Source organism: Papio anubis, chromosome 5 (genome assembly GCF_008728515.1).
Source record: "Papio anubis isolate 15944 chromosome 5, Panubis1.0, whole genome shotgun sequence".
NCBI lineage: Eukaryota > Metazoa > Chordata > Mammalia > Primates > Cercopithecidae > Papio > Papio anubis.
The window spans coordinates 166,698,628-166,724,648 of NC_044980.1; the positions used below are offsets into that span (position 1 = coordinate 166,698,628).

At 49.0% G+C, this 26,021-nt stretch overlaps 1 protein-coding gene across 1 annotated transcript in view; it reads left to right on the forward strand.

Moving 5' to 3' along the window:
• NSG2 (neuronal vesicle trafficking associated 2) overlaps positions 1-25,427 on the forward strand; it is a 63,353-nt gene extending 37,926 nt beyond the window's left edge. Inside the window, exons 4-5 of the mRNA XM_031666609.1 lie at positions 20,633-20,743; positions 23,724-25,427. Of these exons, the coding sequence (XP_031522469.1) occupies positions 20,633-20,743; positions 23,724-23,915 (303 nt within the window). The 3' untranslated portion in view covers positions 23,916-25,427. The remainder of the gene's footprint in view (positions 1-20,632; positions 20,744-23,723) is intronic.
• Positions 25,428-26,021: the final 594 nt, after the last annotated feature.

Below are 26,021 nucleotides of genomic sequence, written 5' to 3' on the forward strand. Positions count from 1 at the left end.
TCTCCATTTTAGTTCTCTGGGGATCCCTGGGGGAAACTGTTCTTTATGACAGAAATGAGGCCAGGAAAATCAATTGCGTTTCTCGGCTGCAGGAGATGATGGAACAGCGTGACTTTCCTGAATATCCCAGGGCACAGCACTGTAACAGAGTGGCAAGAGGTGGACTGTGCTGGAGGCCCCTTTCATTCTTACGTGCATTTCAAGCTTCTCACCATTCAGCTGCCCACTGCTCATGAAATTCAGGAGCTGGCGTGCTTGCAAAGCTTCCTTGCAAAGCTCCTTTCTTCTTTTTAGGTAATAATGAGCCAGTTGGGCAGCTGCTTGGTTGCCAATGACTTTGTAGTTAAACACCCACACTCCAAGATGCTGCCTTCAATAAGTGGAGGGAGAACAAAGGGCCACAAAAAAGACAGGAGAACGAACATTGATACAGTATCTTCTGGGTTCTAGGCAGAGTCTACTTCCTTGACCTGCATAACTGCCCTGTGATGGGGACATTATTGTAATCACTCCCTTTGTACAGAAGATAGAGAATGAGAGAGAAGTGACTTGTCCAAGGCCACTTGCGTTAGATAGGGGCCATTTTTGCATCTTCTGAGCAATCAGTTTGTTTTTATCTTCTGGACTCTATGAATATTATCACTGACCCATTTCCTATCATTGGTCAGGTTTCTGGAAAATCTTGAGCCATATGTCTTGCCCGCCTACTGCAAGTAGAGACACTGTTACCATACCTGCCTCCAACTTATGGCCATCCTTTTTCCTTCCATTTCCTCCATTACTATTTTCCTCATCTATAAAATGGGAATAACAATAATTATACCTATCACAATATTGTTGTGGAGAAACCAAGCAAAGTGCTCAAGGTAGAATTGAGCAGGGTGTGAGCACTCAACCTGGAGCCATTTCTGGAAAAAGACGGAAGTGTAATAAAGATAAGATAAGTGAAACAAGTTAGTTGGCATTTTTTACTTAGCATAGGTTTATCCAGCACCTACTGCAGCCAAGCCCTGGCCAGATGCAAGGGCTACCGAGATGAGTCCTCAGGGCCTCGGGCCTCAAGGAGCAAGCAGTTCAGTCAAAATCCAGGTCTGCCACAGGTGAATGTCAAACTGGCTTTCTCAGCTGGCTTGATGCGAGTCCCCTCCTTGGGAGAGCATTCCACGCTCTCTGCATCTCCTGTCCTGCTTTATTTTCTGTGTCCAGGAAGGAGCGCAAATCTGAAACTCACCTCCAGCCGTGTGGTTTATCCATAGCCCCTCAAGGAAGAGCTTTGCATAAAGGAAGACCCTCCTGGGCTGACGCCCCACCCTGGGTTGTGAGGCCCCACTCAGCCTGCCAGGGCTGCGGGGTCATGGTTGAATAAGCACACAAACAGGGGACCCAAATTGCAGCTGTGGCAGGCAGCTTGGCTGAGGGAAGATAATTTCATTAGGTTCTAGGCTCTTGCTCTAATGCTCTGTGGCGATGTCTCTGTGGCCTTGCAGGCTGGCTGTGCGTGCACTCCTGTGTCTACTGGATAATTTTCTTGTCTTTGTACAGTCAGAATGGTGGATAAGGCTGTGCATGTCCATCTTTATTGGAGCCAGGAAGAGTGGGTGAAATGCAAGAGTCTGATTTCTGCCCTGATCAAACCATGGGAAAGTTAATTAAGGCTGTGACTCACCAGACCATCTTGATGAAATTAAGCAGTCCAACCAAGCATCCGCCTATTTTAGTGGCAGGAAGTCAAATGGTTGGCTCTATTGGTGACTCCGTAGGCGTGTATTTAAGTAACAATGACAGTAATAATATCCAGCATTTATGGGAGCTTTACATCCAGCATCTTTGGAAGTCCACCCAATGAGATGCAGATAAGGAGAGTGAGGCTTAGAGAGGTGACATCGTGTACTGAAGGTAACACAGCCAGGAAATCGTGGAGCAGAGATTAAATCCTAGTCTGATGGTAAAGCCTGTTCTCCTTCTCCCACCTCAGACTGCATCCCAGGCTGCATCCCAGGCTCTGAACAGCCAAAACTAAACTGCTATGTCATCTGTATCCTGAACCCTTGCTAGCCCTTCATTTTCTTAATAACAAATTAAACTTTTCATCATGGCAGCAGTAAATAAGCTTCATGACCTCACTGCTCCAAACCCGTTTGCCTCCATTTTGGGACAAATTTGTAGCTACAATCATTGCCTGTGGAAACAGCAAGGCTTTGCAACAACATCTTAATTTCCTGAGTTTCACTTCGTACAAAATGACCCTGGTGAGACTTGTGAGGGTTTTCTTGTTTGGATCGTTTTTCCCAAGCGCTGACGATTGACAAGTTCACGGATGAAAGCTCCACATCCCAGGCCAGAGGAAGGCCTAGGTGTATTGAGCAAGTATCAGAAAGAAGAGGCTCGATCTGGTCTGGCTGTGTGAGGCTAGGAAGTCCTTTCACCTTGCCACAGTCAGATGGGGATTAATGACATCTTCGTCAAACCACTGTTGTTATTTTGGACTTAAACGAAAGCAATGCACGCAAAGCCCAGCTCCTGGCTTGTAGGGATGCTCAATGAATATTAGTTCCTTCTCCTCTACATTATCAAATCCCTCCATTGTGGTAGGTGGTGGCCTGTACTTATTTGGAGATTTTTTGTGGACGCATGTTTCAGACCCATTTAACCCCCTGCCCTGCCCTGTAAAGTAACTGGCCACAGGAGCCCATGGTGCCAGCTGGGAGCCAGCTCCCGGCTCAGCCCCGACAAGTCACACTCCTGGCCTCACCCTGGGCCTTGTTGAACAGACTGGGGTGATTGCTGGCTAACTGACCCCGGGCCAATCACTTTCTGGAAACTTATTTCCTCTAAAATAGGGATGAAAAGCCCAACCAGACAGCGTTGTTGAAAGGCTTAATACAAGTAACAAAAGCACCATCCCCAATTTAAAAACTGGGAAATTCCGTGTAATTTCATGATCTCTACCTTTCTTGAAAAATCAGATCGGCCATGTTAGAATCTCGTTCCCATCCTTGACAGTGATTATCTGGAGCTGTGCAGCTGCTGTCCGCTGTCAATAGGGCAGTTTCCCTCTAGGTCCTGCGCATGCCACACCAGCCTCTTCACTCGGTGGTGGTGTGTGCCTGCTCCCTGCTTGCACAGAGAAGGTCACCAGGCCAGGCTGGCTCCTTTCCTCTCAACAGGTCAGTGAGATCCAGGTAAACAGGTTTCCATCTATGACACACTTGCTTTTGCTTTGTCGCCTTATAAAGGCACAGCCTTGTGAGTTAAGGCCTCAGCTTCTCTATCCTGTAAGAGGTTCACTGTCAAAGGTCTTAATATTCTCTGGCCCATGTTGAATGATGGCTTGAACTTTTAAAATGAAAAACATTTCGGGAGCCCAGAGATTTATCTCCTACATCGGCAGGGCCCTCGGACCCTCGCTCTTCTTCCTAACGATTACACCGCAGCACATTAATTTGGGAAATGAATTACTGCTTTGGAATATTCCAGTTTGAACTGTGCTTTTTCTCTTTCAAGGATTCCACAAGTATTAATGAGTTTCTGGCTCTACACCCAGGAATCACAGTTCTGCACCCCTCCTTCTTCCCACAGGGAGCTTTCGTCTCTGGGTTCTGAAAGAGACTCCTGAATTATTGCTCATACACAGTTTGAGGCCACAGATGTGTCATTTTCCTTTTACTTTCAAAAGGCAATTTACTTAGATTCATTGAGGCCCTAGAGAATGGGCTTCTTTAATGGGTTTTTGGGGGGCTTCCTTGGGGAGCTGACCAAACATTATGATAATGCAATCTTTTTGGTTTGAGGATGCAGAGAACCCGTGTATTCCACGCTGCAACAATCATACAGCCACTCCAGAGGCTGTGGAGTAAGTAGAAGGTACACATGGCCTTTGGGGTCACACCTGAATTCAAATCTTGGCTACTCCATTCATTAACTGAGTTTCCTTATAGGCAGGTAACTTAACTACTCTGGGTTTCATTTTCTTCATGTATAAAACAGGAAAAATGACAGGATCTACCTTATAGAGTTGGTTTTAAAAATTACTAGTAAGAAATGAGGCTGAGCATGGTGGCTCATGCTTATAATCCCAGCACTTTGGGAGACTGAGGTAGGAGGGTTACTTGAAGCCAAGAGCTTGAAACAACCTGGGAAACATAGTGAGACTCCATCTCTACCAAAAATAATAAAAAAATTAGCTGGGCATAGTGGTACATACCTGTGGTCCAAGCTACTTGGGAGGCTGAGGTGGGAGGATCGCTTGAGCCTGGGAGGTTGAGGCTGCAGTGACCCGAGATCGCACCACTGCACTCCAGACTGGGTAACAGAGGGAGACCCTGTCTCAAAAAAAAAAATGTTAATAAGAAATGAAGTTAAAATACCTACATCATGTTTAGTAAATTCTAGTATGCATCTTAAGCCTTTCCAATGAAATCATCTTGGATATGAGAGCACAGCCCACAGACAAAGCCAACTCCTTCTTTAGGGACTGACCCCCATTGAGGGATTAGACAGAACAATGGGCAGTAAACAGGCCTTCCACAGATGTTACCTCCCAAACCTGTCTTGCCATTTTAGGATTGTCATTTCTATCCAAGAGAGGATCTTTACAGGAATTGTTCTGATATATTGACTTAGATGCCATTTACCGAACACACACTGTTTCAGACTGAAGCCAGACAGGTGAGCTCCATGATCTTGTTCCACCTTTCGGTGTTTTGGGGTGGGAGAGAGTATTCTAATTCCCATTTCGTGAGTGAAGAAACTGAGGCTTAGAGATGTCACAAATCTTGCTCAAAGTCACACAGGTGTCACGTAGTGGGAGAAGCTGCAGACGGAGAGTCCGTCTGCCCCCAGAAGCTACACTGGCTCCAGACCAGCTCTGGCCAGTAGCAAAGGCTGTCTTCAGTGTCATTCCAGTATTCCACAACACCCCAAGGAAACGATTTCTTTTCTTCTGATTAGGCCAAATAGAGCAACAGAAACCTCGTGGTCACCCTGGCTATCTCCTATTCTCAGATATGTGCATGAGTCTGATAAATCCAAAGCAGGAGAATGAATTCATTCATATTGAATAAATGCAGTCTGTTTGGCATGAAAAAAACTCATTTGAAACATGGGAACTACGGGACAGGGAGAGGGAACAAGACTTTAGGTCCCAAGGCGTGTTCCTTCTCCCAGATCCTTGGTCTCTGGGCACCTGCTCTATGCCAGGCGCTGGGCTTGGCATTTCCACACAAAGATTTCATTTCCTCCTTACATCGGTGCTTCAAGGTGGCTATTAGGATTCTCATTTCCAGATGAGACAGCTGAGCCCAGGAAATGTAATAAGAGACCCAGAAAGTGATGGGTGGGAATCTAAGTTTGGGTGTTTCTGGCTTCAGGCCAAAGCTGAGGTCAAGACCTGTTTTTCTCTTTATCAGGACAGAACAGATGGATGCAAAGGTGAAGTCACAGTGAAACATACTTCCTAATCTGGGAACATGGGAGCTTCTAGGTATTATTTAAAGGTGAAATTGGCGAGCCCCTTGAAGGGGCCGAGTGGACGTGGGGTCAGTCATGACCCCCATCTGCAGAGTGATACTGACAGGGATCAGAAAAGGGCTTTGGGTGCTGGAATCCCACCACTCTTGCCTTCTAAGGCTCACTGACGAGGAGGTCTATCTATAAGGACAAGCCCCAAATGACAAAGAACTGCCGTATTCACCTGGCAAGCATCCCTAACCCCAAGGGGCAGCACCTCCGATAAGCAAAGCTGGGGCTGAGGCTCAGGAAAGGGCCCTCAATGAATTTGTAGATTCCTGTCCTATTGTGCCCACCCTCACCCCAAAGAGGGGTCTCATCCTGCAATGCAAGGAGGCAGTCCAAAGTGTACGCCGCCACCAGAGGGAAACCCAGGAGGTGGAAGGTAGGAGAGAGTGTATCTTTTTTCCTGTGTTTAGTGTCAGGCTCATCGAAAGATAGCTGGGGTCAGGATGCCACAGGAAGGAGAGGAAAAGGGTCTTATTCTGCCTGCACAGAGGAGCCTGGCCCAAAAAAAGATACCCCAGGCTTCTCTATGCAGGAAGAATAAGACTCTTACCCTCATCCTGACCCATGAGGGAAGAAAGAAAGGAAGAGATTTTGGGGATTTTGTTGTTAGCATGTTTGAGACAGTTCTTGCTTGATTTCTTGCCCAGGCTGGAGTGAACGACTCACTGTAGTCTTAAACTCCCTGGGCTCAAGTGATCCTCCCAGCTCAGCCTCCTGAGTAGCTGGGACTACAGGCGTGCACCACCACCCCCAGCTAATTTTTACTTTTTCCTTTTTTGTAGAAATGGGATTTTGCTATGTTGCCCAGGCTGGTCTTGAACTCCTGGCCCCAAGTAATACTCCTGCCTCGACCTCCCAAAGTTCTGGGATTATAGGCACGAACCACCACACCCAGCCAGGAAGAGATGTCAGTGGGGCCTGGGCTCTGGGAGGCAGGAAGAGAAAGGCTAAGGGCTGGAACCTGGTGCCTGCCTTTTAAGGCACAGGTCCCTGGTAAAGCATAGCTAGTTGTGAGTTCAACTCTGAAAAGTAAGATACGGAATGCCTTCTCCTGCCTTCACATTGAGCACAGGGGCATCTCCCCAAGACCATGCGCATGTCCAGTGATTCACCAGGAGGACTCACAGCGCTCAGCATATGGCTGTATGCATCTCTTACAGCAAAGGGATACACAGCAAAATCAGCAAAAGAACAAAAAAGAGCGTGAGGCAACATTGAGGGGAAACCAGGCACCTTCCAAGCATCCTCTCCCAGTGGAATCGTGGAGAATGCGCTTCACTCCTGCAGCAGTTTCAGAGGCGCGTGGGCAATGTCCGCCGGGAAAGCTGGTTAGAGACTGTCTCCAGGGTTTTCACTGGGGGCTGGTCACATGGGCACTCTTCCCTCAACACCCACCCAAGTTTCAGACTCCAGGTGTTCAACATAAGCCATGTTGTAAGTACAGGTGAGGCAGGGTGAGCCACTCCTCTCAGTTCTGGCGGTGGTGGGAACACTTAAAATCCAGCTTCCCAGACACCAGCCAAGGGGCCAGTCTTGCCTGCAGACCTTTCCAAGGGTACCAATCTCAGGCTGACTACGTGAACTAAAAACGCCCTCCAAGACTCCTCTTAGGTAGAGGGTGTCTGTGTGTATTTGTTTAGGGCAGCAGGGTGGGGAGGTAGAAGACAAGGTAGAGATTCCTTCCTCCTCATGGACAAAGTAGCAAATTGAGCACAGGGGCAGAAGTGCCATCTTCCCCAACGTGGCTGACTTATGTCCAGAGGAGATGCTGGGTATGCTAGACTCTGGTATTAGCAGGCATTATTCTTATCCTTGCAAGAATTACAGGGAGACATGGAATAGTTTATCTGGCAGGGAAGCCCCCACTGGCATGCCTAGCAGTGCCACACATTGAAATTTGGAGATGATTTTTAATTTTCCAAACCAACTTTGCTGATCTGATTCTTTCTTTTCTTCTTCCTTTCCCTTCTTTTTTTTTTTTTTCTTTTCATCAACTTTTCTGCCAAGAAAGGGGATTGAGGAATGGATGTAGCTTAATGGAACAAGCTATTTGGGCTGCCGGGCTCATGTCTCCATGGAGATGGTAATGCAGGCTGTGTCTAGACAGAGGGTTGGCGGGGATGCAGCGAGACAGTTGTGCGCCTCTGACTGGAGCCGGGATCTGCACGGATGGCCCTCTGGGCTGAGGGGGAGGGTCTGGCTCTGCTCTGGGGCCTGTCTCTTGGAGTTGGCTGGAGCAAATAGATGTGAGTTCTTCCGAGTTCACCTGTGTGCCCTTTGTGCAGGCCCAGGCCAAGAGCTGGGTAGGCGGCCACTGAGGCATAGGCCCTACTCTTGAGGAGCTCATGGACTGCTGGGGCCAGCTGACGTGTCACATGGCCGTGATAGCACATGTGATGTGTGGCTGCAACTGGAGCTGATGGCCTTGGGAACCTGGGGGGACCTTGCTCACGGGGGAAGTCTGGGAAGGCTTCCTGCTGTGTGTGTGGAGCACCGTCTAAGTGGGAGGCCGTGGAAGGCATGCCAGTAGCAGACAGCCTAGAACTTCCAGGAACTAGGACTGTTGTGTCTGTGTGTGTGTGTGTGTGTGTGTGTGTGTGTGTGTGTGTGTGTGTCTGGGGCAGGAACAACTGGTGAAGTGCGACCGGAAAGCAGGGGCCAGATGATGGAAATGGCACAGTGCCAAGGAAATAATACGTGTTTTGAATCCAGGCAAACCTGGCTTCTAGGTCTTGCTTCACTACTAATGGGCTGGATAATCCATTATTTAATCCACAATTTACCCAACATCTCCAGTCAGTTTTGCCATCTGAAAACCAGGAATATCAACAGTCCTTGCTTTATGGAATCCTGGGTAGGACTTAGTGAGATGATACTTGTCAAGTGCTGAGTAGCTGACGATTTAAGGATGTAAGTTTTTTGCCCTCCTTTATTCAGAAGCCAGACAAAGGATTTTGAACATTGTCTTACTCCAATGACAATCTCCAGGCTACTTGCATTCAAACCTCCTGTATTTGTGTGGAAAATGCTGATTTCTGGGTATTATGGCAGAACAAGGAGATCAGAGTCTATGTGTACTTGGGACTTTGCATCTTACCAGTCTCCTTAGATGGTTCTGATGCTTAGTCAAGTCATAGACCTGCTGTGCCAGGAGATGGGAAGTCAGGGGAGGGCTTTCAGCCCCAGCATGCAGTGTTCAGAAGAGTAGTTGAAGAAGATAGCTTTGGTGGCCTACAGGGAGAATGGTTAGGATCGGGGAGACAGGAAGGGTCAGAGAGGAAATGATCCATGTGAAAGGTGCTTTTCTGCCCCGTTAACATGAATCATCAGCAAAACCCTTAAAGGGTGAGGCCCTCGGGCCCTGGGGAAGCTCAAACACAGAGGGTATGGCCCTGCCCTTGAGGGGCTGTCGGTTGGGGAGGACAGATCACAGATGTAATACAGTGTAATACCCAGGCAACACAGAGTAATACTCATTGGCTTCGTGCTGAGGAGATAGCCGAACCAAATTCATAAATGATGCATAATTATAAAAATAACAACAATGACAACAAGAAGCATTAATTTGTCACTTTAGCATTTACGTGGCACTCTTTCCTTTTGCATTAGTCATCTTGATTATACCTCATCACAGTTTTTTGTACATTAGCGTACTGATTTAGAGCCATCGTATAGGTGGTGAGGTCAAGGCCTGTCTTGATTCTGAGGTGGCCCAGACTCGGCACGTGAGGATGCTGTATGTGATTATACAAAGCTGGGGGGGTCACAGTGTGTAAAATGGAGTGGAACAGAAGGAATCAAGATTTAAGCTGGGATCCATGTCGATGGGAACAGGAAGCAAGCCTGTAAAAGCATGTGGGGGATTGATGGCAGGATTACGATAGGTGTTTTTCCTTTTGGATTTTCAATATTGTTCTTATAATAATGGTGCATTTATTAAAAATATATTTTTAATAAAATGAACGGTAATGTCATTGTAGGTTTATAGGCAGTCTAACATACGGTTAGCCAGCTGGGCTTCTGAGTGAGACAGGTCTGAGTTCTAATCCTCACCCTGCCCCTCACATGTGTAAAGTCTTTCCAGCTATGTCTGATACAACATTGTACCGTGGGCACATTGATAGCAGCTACTCCATGGAGTTGCAACGGCATGAAGTATTGTAATGCATGTGTGCATTCCGCGTATGCTAATTAACTAAAGGCATTCCCGGGAAAGGCTGAGCATCTATTAGGATAGGCTAGGCCTATCCTGAGGGCTTTTATGCACTACCACACCCTGCCATCCAACAGCTATTGTGAGGCAGCCGTCAGTGTCACCTACCTTTCAGGGAAGTAAGCTGAGGATTCCAAAGGGTAAGCAACTTTCCCAGGTTCACTGGTGAGCAGGTGGCGAGCTGGGCTTTCAGTCTAGACCTTCTGGCTTTGAAGGCTCTGCTTCATTCACTACTTGGTACTAGGGGAAGCATTAGGAAAACCCAGGTGTCATCTGGGCAGAATTTACTGAGATTGCAACCCCTTTGAACTTTCTGCTCAAGCCCCATTGTCAGGATCTTTGGGGCTCAGCCAGGAACAATTCTGTCTCTGGAGGTGCCAGCTGCCACATACAGAAGGCAAATGTCTGTTTGGCCGCTCTGTTTTTATTTCCCCACAAAGTTTAATTTCCCTGATGTGAGTGGTTCTGTTACTTTGAGGTTTCCAGGGTTTGCATTCTTCATAAAAAAGACTGGTTTATTGTGCACTGTGATGCCAAGATGTGGCAGTACCTGAGTGTTAATGAAGTTCCTGTTTCCTGACATGATGAGGGTCCTAGATCAGCATCCTGGCTTGACAGTGGAAGGGTTTCTGGTTTTCTCCACTGTCTTCCTAATTCCTGAGGTTTCTACCTGGGTGGTGACATATCTTCCTAGAATAAGTTTACAGTACGCATTGTGCATGGTTTCCTGCTTCATTGCACTGTTACAAGCAAATGTAGCTGCAGGACAGGAAAATATGTATCACAATGCCAGTTAAGGTATGGTGAGGGTTGAGGGCTTTAGAATGAGGTACTCCAGAGTTCTAAGCGGCTATCCTCCTTCAGTAACCATGTTACCTCAGACAAGTTACTAAACTTCCCTGTGCTTCAGTTTCTACAGCTGTAAAATGCAGGTAATAATTCAGCTTCCAGGGCTACCATGAGGTTTAAAGGAGATCATACATAAAAATCACTTGCCAAATGCCTTGCTCATTACTGAATAGCCAATACGTGATTGACTGTTATTATCAAGTAAGCCCATAGGCTGGGCCAATAATGCCAGGCAATTTATAGGCACATCTCATTTAATCTTCACAGCAATCCTATGGGGTGGGATTGATTTTTTTGGTTCCCATTTAACAGATGAAGAAAAAGGGGCTCAGCGAGATGAAGCATCTTACCCAAGGTCACACGGCTCATCAGAAGCAGAAGCGAGATTGACCCCTGTCACGATGTGGCCATAGTTACTGCAGAGAACTGCCTAAATATTTTCCAGAATTCAGGGTCCAACTCTCCCAGCTGTCAGAGAGAAGCCTCTCATCTTTGAGGGGCACAGTAGGCAGACAAAGAGGCCACTTCAGGATCAACTAAGAATTCTTCCAGTATCAGACAAACTATACTTCAGATGACCGTATGCAGTGATTTCATCCAACTGGATTCTTCTCTTCCCTTCAGTCACCCTGCCAAGCTATAGAACAGTTAAGACGGGTCCTGAAAACTCACTGTAGCCAGTGCTTTGTACCAAAAATGAGGATAAGGTATGGGCTAGGGAATGAATTACCATCTCCCCTATCCCATGCCCGGTCATGAGTTGGAAGTTGGGAATAAGATTTGGTCCCTGTCCACATGACACACACAACGAACAATGATTCAGTGGGCTGAGTGCTAAGTGGTAGATAGATGCAGAAAGTGTAGTGAGAGCACAAATAGGCAAAGGAAGGCTTATCGGAGGAGGTGATGTGGCGAGTTGGGCTTTGAAGCATGACTAGGAGTTCACCAAGGGGAGAGTGGCTGAAAAGATATGCAATAGCAGTTCATATGGCAGTCTTCCTGAGTGGCTGGAGCTTTTGAAGTCCATGCTGAGGAGCATGGCAGACAATATGGGGGAACAGAGGAGCCCACATTTGTAGCACGTATACCAGGCACTGCGGAGGGGCGGGGGGCACTGTATTCATTTCCTGGAGCTGCCAAAACAAATGACCATAAACTGTGTGGCTGAATGCAACAGAAACTTGTTCTCTCACAGTTCAGGATGTCAGACGTCCACAGCTGAGGTGTTGGCAGGGCCACATTTCCTCCGAAGCCTCCAGGAAAGAATCTCTCCTTGCCTCTTCTGGCTTGTGGTGAGCGCAGGTGTTCCCAGGCTTGTGGATGTGTCACTCAAATCCCACCTCCTGTTTCATGTGGCTTCTCTTCTCTCTGTGGGTCTGTCTCCCTCTGCATGTCTCTAATAAGGGCACTGCTGGAATTCAGGGCCTACCCGCATAATCCAGGATGATTTCATCTCAAGATTCTTAACTACATCTGCAAAGACCCCTTTTCCAAATAAGATCACGTTGACAGGTTCTGGAGATTCGGACATGGGCATATATTTCGGGGGCCACCACTCAACCCTCTGTCAGGTCCCGCATGCATTATCCCATGTAACCCTCAGTGCTCTGACAGTCTGGTGGTGTTTTGATTCTCCTTTGACAGAAAAGGAAACTCACTCGAAAGATTAAAGGTAGACTTTACGCAAGCAGGGACTCCCCTGTCCTCTTTGTATGCCCAATGTGTGCAATTATCTCTGACACACTGTTGGTGCCCAGTTAATAATTAGTGAATAAAATATCTCAGCCCAAGCTCTATGAGGAGCATGGCATAGGCTAAGAGCCCAGGCCATGCTACATAGAATTAGATGCCTGGCTGGATTACTTAATGAGCTGTGTGACCTTGAGAAAATTATGCAACCTCTCTGTGCCTTAGTCTTCTCATCTGAAAAATGAAGATACAATAGCACCTACCTCATAAGGCTGTCGTAAGGTTTGCAAGAGCAGATCCGTGTACAGTGCCAAGAACAGTGCCTGGCACAATCGGTGCCTAGTAAATGGAAGTGGGAAGTATTACCCCAGACTGTGTCCTGAGAGGGGCAGCAGACAGGTGAGGTTAATTACAGTGCCCTAGGAGAAGTGTCTTGAAGAGCTGTGATCAGACAGGATAGGCTCAACATTGCCTGAGGACTTTGGGGGAAGACTTTGGGGAGGAGATAGTTGAGCTGCGTCTAGGGTGAGCAGGGACTTGACAGGTTGGGGAGTGGGAAGTGGCATTCTAGGCAGAGACCAGCAGCTGCAAGATGATGGGGCTGGGGAACACTGGGGTGCCTGGAGCTTGGAGGGCCGGGGTTGGGACTGAAAGGGGAGTGGAAGTTAAATCCAGAAGGGCCTTTTCTGCTCTGCCAAGGAGATGAACCCTCATCCTGTAGGTGTGGCAACTCATTCATCAGGGAGGCAATGTGACCAAGTTGGCTTGTTGGAGAGTCTAGTCCTAGAGGCTGGAGGCCAAGGAGCAGCATGGAGGCTGCTGCACCCAGGGGAGAGGTGATGGTGGTCTGGCCAGGGGGCTTATGATGAATACGGGGGCAGGGGAGATAAATAAGCTATGTCAGAGGCAGAAGCTGGCAGAGCTGGTGTCTGACTGGGCATGGCTCTGGGGGAGAGGTGGAGGCAGGGGTCACTGCAGAGTCAGGTCCCAGACGCGGTGGGCAGCGCTGCCTTCTGCCACAGCTGAGGCTGGTCATGGGCATGGCGAAGTCAAGGTGCCCATGAGACACCTTGGTGCCTTTTCTGGACTTACCTCTTACCAACTGGGGAACCTTGGGCAAGTCACTTTACCTCTCAGAGCCTCACTTTCTCCATCAGCAAAATGGGGATAATAATTCTACTTCATATGATTGTGATGATAGCATACACTGTGTCCCCAATAACTCTTAGCCTCTGTTATTTTGATTACAACTCCTGCCACTGGGATTAGATGGAGGGAGGGTCATGGGGCAGCGGTCGCTGTGACTGTAGTCCCGGCACATCTTTGCCGGAGTCGCCAACTCCGTGCTCTATTTTGAGTTCTTCCTCTCTTCTCTCTTGGATCTCACAAGCCTGAAGAGGAATCGTGGGTGCGTCTTCGTGGGTGCCAACCCAAACCCTGATTCTCCTCAAGGTTAAGGTGCTTTTGTTGGGCACATGTGTCAGGTGGCGGGGTTGAGGAGAGGGAAGACAACAGGAGACACACAGGTGCTTCCGTGTACCACTCCGTCTGCACACGGCATGGTTTGGGCCAGGTTGCATGGCTGTCTGCTCGTGGATGTCTGGGGGGAGGCTGTGTGTGTGTATGTGTGTATGTCTGTGTGTGTGTGTCTTTCTCAGTGTGTGTGTCTCTGTATGTGTATAACTATGTGTGGTGTCTCTGTGTCTGTGTAACTGTGTAAGTGTCTCTGTGTGTAACTGTGTGTGTGTCTCTGTGTGTAACTGTGTGTGTGTGTCTCTGTGTGTAACTGTGTGTGTTTGTCTCTGTGTGTGTGTGTGTGTCTCTGTGTGTGTGTTTCTCTCTCAGTGTGTGTGTGTGTCTGTGTGTCTGTGTGTAACTGTGTCTCTTTGTGTGTGTTTGTCTCTGTGTGTGTGTGTCTCTCAGTGTGTGTGTGTCTCTTTGTGTGTGTGTGTCTCTGTGTCTGTGTGTCTGTGTCTGTTTTTGTGTGTGTGTCTGTGTGTCTGTGTGTGTACCTTTCTCTCTCAGTGTGTGTGTCTCTGTGTGTGTGTCTCTCTGTGTGTGTCTGTGTGTGTATGTCTGTGTGTCTCTCTCTCTGTCTCTCTGGTCTTAATTGAACTCAACTCTGCAGGTTAGGAAATGTGTCTGATCCCCACTTTGTATGAGTCACTGTGCTGGGCACAGAGAAAAGGGTGTGACTCGCTTGCTGCCCGAGGCCTTCCCAGTAGAAGGTGGCTGGGAGGCGTGAGGGGTGATGGGGATGCAGTGTGCTCCTGTGGAGGAGGAGCTGAAGCAGGCCCCAGCTACAGAGCAGGGACAGATTGGGGTTCAGGGCTGGAGCTGAACGCTGAGGAGATGTTCTCCTTGCTGAGGAAGGGCACATGGGGGCTCCAGGCCTGGCCCAAGGCCCAGAGAAGCAACTGCAGGAACTCTCAGGGTGCCGGGGCTGGAGGGGACAGTGTGACCCAGTGGGGAGAGGTACATGAGACTGGAGGGTGGCTGGGGGGGTGCAGGCTGAGCGGAGGTGTTACCCCGACAGCACCAGGGCTGCCTCTGTGGGGAGCTACTGTCTTGGGCAGGACAAGGGTGATGTTGGCCTCCAAAACCCTACAGGGCTGACCCCTGCCTTCCTTCCAGCCTCACCTCAGTGCTCTCTCCTCCTTGTCCCCTCTGTCACAACCAGACTGCTCCTTCCAGGCCCTCTGGAACCTCGAGCTCCTGTTCCTTGTAGGATCTCTGGAGAGCCTGGAATGCTCTGGCCTGGGGTTGCCTGGAGCCCAGTCCCCTCTCGCTTCCAGGACCACCCCATCAAAGAGCAACCTTCGTGTGCTCTGTTCAGACCACATTCAGTGCTTGGTTTGTGGTGATTTCTTTGGTGATTTGCTCATTGAATGTCTGACTCTCCCGCCTGTGAACTCCTTGAGGCCATGACTGTGCACAGCATCTGGCTCACAGTAGGCCCTTTAATAGACTCGCACTGAGTGGACGACGAGTGGCTGAGTGAGTGGATGAGGGCGGACGACGAGTGGCTGAGTGAGTGGATGAGGGGAGACGGGTGCAGAGAGAGTGTGTTCCGTGGTGAGGATTGTGCCTCTAATGAAACCCTCCAATCTAGCGCAGGAGAACTAGCAAGCTGTTTATTGCGAGGCTCAGGTTGTTACATTCAAGAGCTGAAACCAAGGGCTTTAGAACGTCTCTGAGGATGGAGGTTATAGAAACCGAGTCAATAAATATTGATGCGGAGTCCGGCTTTCATGTTGAGGTGCTTTGTGGGGAAGTGGCAGTTTCCCTCCCCAGCCCTCTTCGGCTCGCCCGGCATGGCGGGAGCTTTGTTGCAGGGATCAGGCACGTGGGGCCCCTGAATTTCACAAATCCACCAGAAAGGGAGGCCGGGGGCAGTAGGGTGCCTCGCAGAACTGAAACCTGCCTGTAGGAAATCTCGCCCTGGAACCAAATGAGGACTCCCCAGCTCCTGCCCCATCCCAGCAATCACTGGCAACTCCGTCATCCAGAATCCAGAAAGCCCACCTGTGAAACTCGCCAGCCTGAGCCGACCCTTCCTCCTCTTGTCTCGCAGTGCTGTGCTCACCTCCTACGACATCTTAGGCCATTGACTCCACCTCACTGCCCTGTCTGGCCTCAGCACCTGAGACACGCCCTACTACATCAGCCTTCCCACTGGCCTCCTTGCCTTCAGCCATCCCCCTGCAAACAGGCCTTCTGTTGCCCCAGAGACATTACTCCAAAACAATTCTGACCCTGTCACTTCCCTGCTTAGAACCGTCACTGGCTATCTGTTGTCCTTAAGATCAAGCCCAAGTGTAATCTGTTCTTTGCCCTCTGCCCAGGCCCCCAGGCTTCCCCATCACTCACACCTTTGGGCCAGTCATGCCAAGGCCTATGATGCTTCCAGAACAGCCCATGTGCTTTCCATGTTCTGTCCATGGCTGATGCCATTTCCTCTGCTCAGAGCCTTCTTCCCCCCGATCCTAATGTTCTTCCATGAAGTCACTTCTGATGTCACATCCCCCAGGAGGACGTCCCTGATGCCCCCACTCCCAGGTTGGTTAGGTCCAGCAGCCCCCTGTGCTGATGGCCTGTCATGGTGTCGCCTCTGTGTTGCAAGTGTCTGCGCCCATCAGTCTATCTCTCCCTCCCCCTATAGACTGTGAGGCCCCAAGAGACAGCCTGTGCCTGATTCACCACAACGTGCTGTGTGACCTCACCAGACTCCTAGGGAATGAAGGCAAACTCTCCTTCAGCTAAAACAGCCTCCATTCAGCCTAATTCTGGGGTCGTGGAACATGTGGTGCGGGCTGGCGGAAGTGAATCCCACGGGCTGGGCTGTACCCGTGGCAACCAGTCAGCATTAGGCCCTTGACTCTGATAGTCACGGAGGACACCCGGCAAGTGTCAGCACACAGGACTGCTTGCATGTGGGGACCACCTGGGGGCCTCAAAACATGCCGAGGCCTGGACTGCACCCCCAGAGACTCTGGCGTAATTGGTTTGAGGTGGGGCTAGAGCACCAGGATCATTTGAAACGTTTGAATCCCAGGGGATTCTAACATGTGCAGCTGCTGAGAACCACTCACAGGTAGTCCTACTAGAGCAGCGCTGCTCTTCCTGGTTACACATGCTAATTACCTGGAGAGCCTTGTCCTGGACCCATGGAATCAGAACCCATGGGGGTGGTGACAACCTAGGCATCAGCATTTCTGAGCTCCTCAGCTGCTTCTAATGTGAAGCAGGGTTTGAAACCACTACCTCACAGGGACCTCCCTCCCTCCCTTGTCTTTTTCCAGAAGCATTTGCTGGAGGCCTGCTCTGTGCTCAGGCTCTCTAGCCCTGGTGGCGCTTTGGCGAATCAGCCCCTGCAGTTCCTATTTGGGATTTCTTAACTCAGGGGGCGTTAGCAGTGGAGCAGCCCACCCTGTAAAGGGAACCTGTCCCACAGGCGGGCTTGCTGGGTCCTGCACCAGCTCCTAGTGCCCCTTTACTAACCCGCTGCTGACCAGGGGCCGCATCCAGCCCTGGCTGGGCATGTCCATACCTGTGTTGGGAGGTCTTGCCCAGCTCCTGAGTCTCCCAAGAGGCCTGGGACTCTGCCTAGGCAAGATTTGGGGTTGCACATGGTCACTGGGATGGGAACCTTTCCAGCAGCTCCCTCAGACCCTGCATCGTCAGGCTGGAGGCAATGGCAGGCTGGGGCTGAGGCTCTGAACTCCCTCCCGCGCACACACGAGCTCTGCAGCTGCACTGTAGTCCGTGGATGAGCCTGCGGCTATAGGCAACGCTCTTGGCTGGGCCCAGGTGTGTTCTCTTTGAGGGGACGGGATGCCAGCAGGATTTTAATGTCCCTTTAACAGAAAGGGTCACCACTTAGGAAATTGGCTCCCTGTCCCCAGGGCAGAGCTGCAGGTGCCAGGCTGCTGCCTAAACTCTGGGCATTTATCTTAAAAAACTAAGAGAAAACTCATGTAACATAAACGTAACGACTTTAAAGTGAGCAGTGCAGTGGCATTTAGTGCATTCATAATGTTGTGCAACCATCGCCTCTGTCTAGTTTCAAAACGTTTTCATTACCCCAAAAGGAAACCCTATACCCCTTATCAGTCATTCCCCATCCCCCCAGACCCCCTAGTCCTAGCAGGCTCCAGTCCGCACCTGCTTCTGTGCATTTCCCCGTTCTGGGTAGCTCATCAGATGGAATCACATGACATGTGGCCATTGGCATCTGGGTTCTTTGGCTCAGCATCACGTTTGGAAGGGCCGTCTGCATCTGCAGCTGGTCCTTCCTTCCCTTTCATGGCCGAATAACATTCCGCTGCATGGATAGACCACAATTTGTTTATTCATTCATCAGCGGATGGAAATTTGGGCTCTTTCTACCTTTTGGCTATTGGGAAATCTGGGCATTTAAAATTTTTTTATATCTCTACTCCATGTAGACTTGATCATGTGTTCCTGGGTCCTCAGCGTTTGTGGGTCGTGGTCTTGGGTGGCCCCCTTTCCTGTACTATTCAAATAGGAGGTTCCTAGGGTGCGTGTGTGTCTTCAGGGTATCTCTTGCTTTAAGTCCAACTTCTCTTGATTTCTCCATCTCGGCTCCACCTCTTGCCTGTGTGATAACTGGACTGATCTCTGCACCATCTCGCCCCATACTGTTATCACTGCAATCCAAGGCAGGAGGCTGATAAGCATGCAATGGCCTTCAACTGCTGGCTTGGGGTAATGGAGAGAATGGACAGTACATTGTGTCAACCGTAGCTTAAAAACAGTACTCTCCTAAAACTTCATACACACACTCATTAGGAATTGCTCATGGACGGTGTCTGCTCATGAGATTTGGACAGAATCCTCCCCACATCCATCTTCCTCTTTTCCTTTTCAAATTCCTCCTGTCCAGTATTTAAAACTGCCAACAAACAACTTCATATTTTTGGAGCAAGGTAGACTCCTGTCTCCTTCTTTCCTTATAAACATGCCCTGGGGTGGAAAAGACATGGCATGGACACTCCCAAAGTTATTTTTATTCTTTTCCTGAATCAAAAAGAACCTTTCTTCCGTGAGAAGAATCCTGCCATATTTCTGGGCCAACTGACTGAAAGGGACACCGGCTTTAAAAAATAACACACACACAAATTCTGCTTGTAATATTAGATGCTGCAGCATTGTGGGGGCATCCCTGCCCCTGTGTACATAGGTGGTGGGATGGGGTCAGTGCAAGCCTAGAGATGCCTCTGACGTTAACCAGTGACTGGTTTCAGATGAATCCTGATGGTGCCCCCACTTAGTTTGGTGTTGTATTATTTTTTTTAAAGGTTGCTTTCAGAGAGTGGGTAGGGACTGGGTTTATTCTCTGAATGAGCTGGAGACCACTGCATGCTTTCGAGCAGAAAAGGGCCATGCTTTTATTTATTTACTTATTTAGATGGAGTCTCACTCTGTCGCCCAGGCTGGAGTGCAGTGGCGCCATCTCAGCTCACTACAGCCTCCACCTTCCAGGTTCAAGCAGTTCTCCTGCCTCAGCCTCCCCAGTAGCTGGGATCACAGGTGCCTGCCATCACTCCTGGCTTTTTTTTTTTTTTTTTTTTGTATTTTTAGTAGAGATGGGGTTTCGCCGTGTTGGGCAAGCTGGTCACGAACTCCTGACCTCAAGTGATCTTCCCACCTCGGCCTCCCAAAGTGCTGAGATTACAGGTGTGAGCCACTGTACCTGGCCCCTGCTTTGTTTTAGATTTTTTAAGGCTCTCTCTGGTTGCTGTGTGCTGAATGCACCCTCGAGGACAGGGAAGTCATCGCTAGTTAGAAGGCTGTTAGATGCCGCAGATGAGATGATGATCGCTTCCACCCGGTTGGACGTGATTGAGGTGGTAAGAAGTGGTCAGGTTATGGGTGTCTTTGAAGGCAGAAATGATAGTTTCTTCTGGTAGATTGGATGTGGTGTGTGAGAAAAAGGGAGTCAAGGATGACTTCAGGATATTTGGCCTGAGTGGCTGCAAATGTGAAATTGACATATTCTGAGATGAAGAAGAATGCAGGTGGAGCAGGTTTGGGTTGGGAGGAGAGCGGGAATTTGGTTTGGGAATGTGTTGAAAGTGTGTTAGATGTCCAAGTAAAGGTGAAAGAAGCAGTTGATGTCCAAGGTTGGAATGCACCAGTGGTGGCATGGGGTAGGGATGGAAAGCAGGAAGCACTGAAAGTGATGGCTTGTTGATCAACCCCCCTATGTCCCACATAGTTATCAGGAAAAGTAAAATGAGGGGGAAATCACATGTTAAATCAGAAAGGAGCGGTTGGGCACAGTGGTTCATGCCTGTAATCCCAGTACTTTGGGAGGCGGAGGCAGGCGGATCACAGGAGATCAGGAGTTCAAGACCAGCCTGGCCAACATGGTGAAACCCTGTCTCTACTAAAAAATATAAAAATTACCCAGGTGTGTTGGTGGGTGCCTGTTATCCCAGTTACTTGGAAGCCTGAGGCAGAGAGAAGCGCTTGAACCCGGGAGGCGAAGGTTGCAGTGAGCTGAGATGGCACCATTGCACTCCAGCTCTCCAGCCTGGGTGACAGAGTGAGACTCCATCTCACAACAACAAACAAACAAACAAACAAAACAAAGCAAAACAAAACAAAACTGGAGCTTCAGAGATTATCCTGAAGAAGGAGTAAACAGGCCCAAAGAGCACAGGTGATTTGCCTAAGACTGCAAGTTACTAACAAAGCCAAGACAGAGCGAGTTCCTTGGACCTGTCCCCCTTTCTAGCACACCATGCTGCCTGCCAGTCCTAGGCTCTGAAGGCTGCATGCAGATACTGAAGGTGGGCAGACTGAGGCTGGATGACTCTCAATTTTGTGTTCCTCCAGGTCACCATCCTTGTCAGCCTGGCCCTAGCTTTCCTTGCGTGCATCGTGTTCCTGGTGGTTTACAAAGCCTTCACCTATGACCACAGCTGCCCAGAGGGATTCGTCTATAAGGTAAGAGGTGGTTGGGTAGCCCCAGGTCACTTTCAAATTCAGTAAGAGAGTTAATCAATGTCTTCTCTTCACTGGTGTCCAAATTCTGAGTATGACAACCTCCCTACTGACTGTTTAAAATGGAATATGTGTTTGGCAAGGAGTTTCCAAGTTTTCCTGAGGGACTCAGTCTCCAGTAGGCAGTAGAGTTCCTCCCCCAAGAGGGTGCTCTCCAGGGTCAGGAGATGGTCCAGCTTCTACGGCACATCAGCAATGAGGGAAGCAGCTCACTACCTCTTGACATGGACTGTTCCATTTTGGAAAAGCTCGGCTTGGTGTGGGCCTTCTTGGCTCAATGGCTGTTTGCTTACCCTTGCAGTGGCCCTCCAGAGGCGTGAAGGCAGGGCTGGTGCCTCTGAGGTTCTTTGAAGCTCTGTCTCCAAGTCTCCCCTTGACCCACACTCTGATTAAACTCCTCTGAGAGAACGGAACCTGCTGCATGACCTCCGGGAGTCTCCTTGCCCCTCTGAACCTCATTTTCTCCCCTGAAAAATGGGGGCTGATAATGCCTGCTCCCAGGATTTTTGGGAGACCTTAAGGAGAGAATTTAAGTAAAATCAGTTAACAAAGGGCCTATTAGATAATGCGCTCTCAACAAATGTTAGTTGCAGTAAAGACAGAGTCTGTTTCAGAGCGAACACAGCTGATGCTATTAATATTTATAATTACCATTTGCTGAGTATCTCTAATACATCAGAACCTTTGCTGGATGTTTCCTTAAACATTATCTCAATTGGGCTGTACAACCATTCTGAGAAATACGGTTTCTTTGACTCCCATTTCACACATGAGGAGTTAAACGTAGAGAGTGTTTAGTTAAGAGGGTTTTCCAAGACATCACAGTAATTATGTTTTGATGTGGGGAGATCAAATAGGAAGTGTGCCAGCCTAAAAATGTGTATCCTTCAGTTCTGTACCGCCTGGATTACACTCCAATCTGACCGCCTCTAGCTGGTTGACTCACCTATCACCTGGTTGCCTCTCTGGGCCATTGCTCACAGCCAATGACTGTTTATTTCCTCCATTATATACTTACATCTCTTTTCTCTTATATCAAAAGTCTTGGCTCCTAACAACGTTCATGAATGATGTATTTGCCTTATCCTACAATATATATAGAACAGTCACAAAATAGCACCAATATTACTACTAAGAGGTAATGAACCGGGAGACTCCTGAACGAACTTGGAGGTTTCTCTGCAGCTCCACGTGTCCTTAGAATACACTCCACCGGGGGTGTAATCTGACCTCCCAAACTTCCATGGAGGGGTTCAGATCTGGCTTCCTAGACTACACTCCAAGTGGTCAGAAACTGAGGTTCTGAGAGCATCCTGACCAACATGGAGAAACCCCATCTCTACTAAAAATACAAAATTAGCCAGGCGTGGTGGCACATGCCTGTAATCCCAGCTACTTGGGAGGCTGAGGTGGGAGAATCACTTTAACTTGGGAGGTAGAGGTTGCAGTAAGTTGAGGTCACGCCATTGCACTCCAGCCTGGGGGACAGAGCAAGACTCTGTCTCAAAAAAAAAGAAGCTGAGGTTCAGGAAGACTCAAAACAATGGGAACAGTAGGGGACAGTTGAATAAAATGTGACACATCCACACAGCAAACGTCACTACAACTGGGAAAATAAGGAAGGAAAGCCTACATACATGGACAGAGAACGCTCTTTTAGATAGTAAGGATGAATGATGGAAGGACGGTCCTGCCTGTGTGTGGGCAAAGGGGAGGTGAGCGCTGCTTGCTTATTGTTTTGGAAAGAAATTCAGGAAGGATAAATTTTAAAAATTAATAAAAATGGTTAATCAGGAGGAAGGGATGGACACAAGGCTTCTTCGGATCTATCTTCTTAAATATTTGTCCTTGAAATATGTAAATGTTTGACATATTTAAAAATAAATAAATGAAAAAAAGCAAGAGGTTCGTTGTTTAAAGAACCTAGCTCTATATCAAGTTAAGGACATAAACGTGCAAAGAAAATAAATATTTCAACCGGTTGTAGATGACAGCATGTTCACCTCCCACCCTTGGTGGAGTGTATTCTAAGGACACAGGGAGCTGCAGGGAAACCTCCAAGTTTGTCCAGTAGTCCCCAGGTTCATTACCTCATAGTAGTAGTATTAGTGCTGTTTTGTGACTGTTCTATATTTATTGTAGGATAATGCAAATACATCATTACATGAATGTTGTTAGGAACCAAGACTTTTTTTAATTTTAATTTTAATTTTTATTTTTTTTGAGATGGAATTTCGCTTTGTCACCCAGGCTAGAGTGCAGTGGCACCATCTCAGCTCACTGCAACCTCTGCCTCCTGGGTTCAAGTGATTCTCCTGCCTCAGCCTCCTGAGTAGCTGGGATTGTAGGCATGTGCCACCATGCCCAGCTAATTTTTGTATTTTTAGTAGTGGTGGGGTTTCACTCTGTTGGTCAGGCTGGTCTTGAACTCCTGACCTCGTGATGTGCCCACCTCGGCCTCCCAAAGTGCTGGAATTACAGGCGTGAGCCACCGCACCCGGCAACACTTTTGATATAAGAGAAAGGAGATGCAAGTGTAAAATGGAGGAAATAAATAGTCATTGGCCATGAACAACAGCCCAGAGAGGCAACCAGAGGATAGGTGAATCAGCCAGCTAGAGGGAATCTGTGGGGTTCCCTGGAGCATCCACTAGAGCCGGACAGTCAGTGCGCAGAGAAGGCTGGCCTTGAATCAGTGTCAGTATCAGGTTCAGGTGGTCTGGCTTCTTCTAAGTGGAGCTTTGGTATTTGTGCTGGCGCTGGTGTTGGGAAGGCTGCTGCATGCCAGGCCAGGTCGGGAGCTGTCACCTGCCCTCTGGCCGACAGCCCAGTGCAGCTGCGCCCTAGTCAGGGTGGCTGTGTTGCTAGGCAGGCTGGAAGCAGTTTGCTGAATGACCCCTGACTCTGTCTCTTTCTTCCTCAGCACAAACGCTGTATCCCAGCCTCCCTGGATGCGTACTACTCTTCCCAGGACCCCAATTCCAGAAGCCGCTTCTACACAGTCATCAGCCACTACAGTGTGGCCAAGCAGAGCACTGCCCGGGCCATCGGGCCGTGGCTGTCGGCAGCCGCTGTCATCCATGAGCCCAAGCCGCCCAAGACCCAGGGCCACTAGAGGCCTGCCCCAGCCGGAATGGGGGGCGGGGTGGAGAGGAGGACCCCCATTGGCTAAGCCAAGCTCCAGTTACAAGACAACACTGTACTCCTGGGATATGGGGGCGGGGGCGGGGCAGGGCAGGGTGGGGGGAGGAGCGCACCGAAAACATGGTGTGTGCTGGAGTTGTCTGAACCGATATTTCTTTTCGTTCCTTGGTATTGTTGATTCGTCCCCGAGTCAGGCTCATGTACAAAGGCATGTTTCGTGTTGATTGTTCCCATGTAAGATATTTTTAAAGCCACTGCTTATTCTTTGTTAGGAAAATGTAACAGCAGAAAAGGAAAGAAACAACGTGAACAAAAAGCATTAAACTGGCTCCATCGGAAGACGTTGAAGGGCAGTGATGAGCACAGACTCTGTGGGCTTCTTAGATAAGAAAACGTAGCTTCAGTGGGGGGGGTTCAGGGGTGCAGAATATGTGAGTGACACAGACTGGGACTCTTCGGTTAGCCTGTGTGCAGGGTAGGAACGCAGGAAATGAGGAATGGCCAAGCTGGAGAGAAGAACTGATTTTGGCATTACTAAGCCCAGAATGCACATAACCCATAGTGAAATGTACTGTCCTCTGGTGCATTTTGCAAGATGAGCACAAACTTTCTGGGCCTCCATACTAGGACCTGGGCAGACCCACATGACCTGGGCTCTGAATGTTCACCCTGCGGCGGTGGGTTCTGCATCAGCAAATGCTGAGGAGTGGGCAGAGTTTCTTTGTCTTTTGCTTGCATTTTCTAGATCCACACCTGGATACTGCCCATGTTGATGAGACAGCAGCGGGGAGAGAGGGAGGGAAGGAAGACAGCCAGGAAGAGATCTGAAGATCAGGGCCGCCACAATGCCAAATCATTTCTAAAGGAAGCTGAAAAATGGGACTGTCTTTTGCCCACTTCGTTGTGTTAAAAGGGGACATTTGTCCAAACTCCCCAACTGAGTTCTAGAAGCTCCTGACAAGGAGGCAGCCTCCAGCCTTGACCAGGCCTCCCAGTTCCCTGGAACCGTATCAGGCATTCCCCTGCCTCTCATAAACGTTTCAGGGAGGCCAGTTCTGCAGGGTGTCAGCTCCAGGACCCACAGGGCCAGAACCGGCTGGGAGAGTTGGTTATTTGAGATGTGGTACTGCTTCCTCACGAGTCTCCGACAGGTCATGTAAAGGGTATTTTTTTGTGGCTTGCTGTGTTGCTGAAATCATCATATGCAACAGCTGGGTACTAGGACTAGCATAGCTCAAACTATCCTGCCAAACGCTCTCATCTGATTTTTCCTCCCTTCTCCCCCAACCTCCCATCACCCTGAGTCACCTGTAAATTCATTTGTCATCCAAAGCGGAATAACAAATTGTCCCTAGCAAAACCGCTGAACGCTTTATAATTTTGTGGTGTATTTTTGTCAGTAGGCAGCAGAGGCTGAAGTATTTTTTGGTGTAATTCTTGAAATTTTCTGACAGGAAACAAATAAAGATAGATGTGTCTGAGAGTCTTGACCTTCCTTTGCAACGTTCTTTTACCTGCTGCTCAGTGAGCCTGATGGGGAAGATGCTGGGGGTGGGGGTCCCAGAGGGCAGGGTGAGCCCTACAGTGTCCTATTGGGCTGGGGCTAGAATTGGACTGTAGGGCAATGTCCATCCTCAGGTCACTGGGGCCTAAGATGGTGTTGTGGTCCTAAGGAAGGACCGAGAGGTGTACCGGCTGCTTATCTGCCAGCTCAATGTCCTTCATGCAGTGGATGCCTACTGGGTGGCTTCTAGGGCCAGGCTGTGCTGGGCATGGGGAATGGGAATACAGCAACGGATGACACAGAATCACTGCCCTGAAGTCTGGCGATGGAGTCAGATATGAAACTAAAGGTGTAGTGATGCCCTTGACTTAATGCAACTGGTGGTTAGCCACAACTGAGGAGGAAGATGTGGAGGATCCCTTTTTAAATTGCTCATTTCGGGCTTAGCGTGACCTTGGCAGGTAGGGGACATTGACCCCACTAGACAGATGAAGACATGGAGGCTCAGAGGGGAAAAAGAGACTGTACGAGGGCTGTCGCAGAGCAGTGGGGGTCCAAACCCGGGCTTGCGGG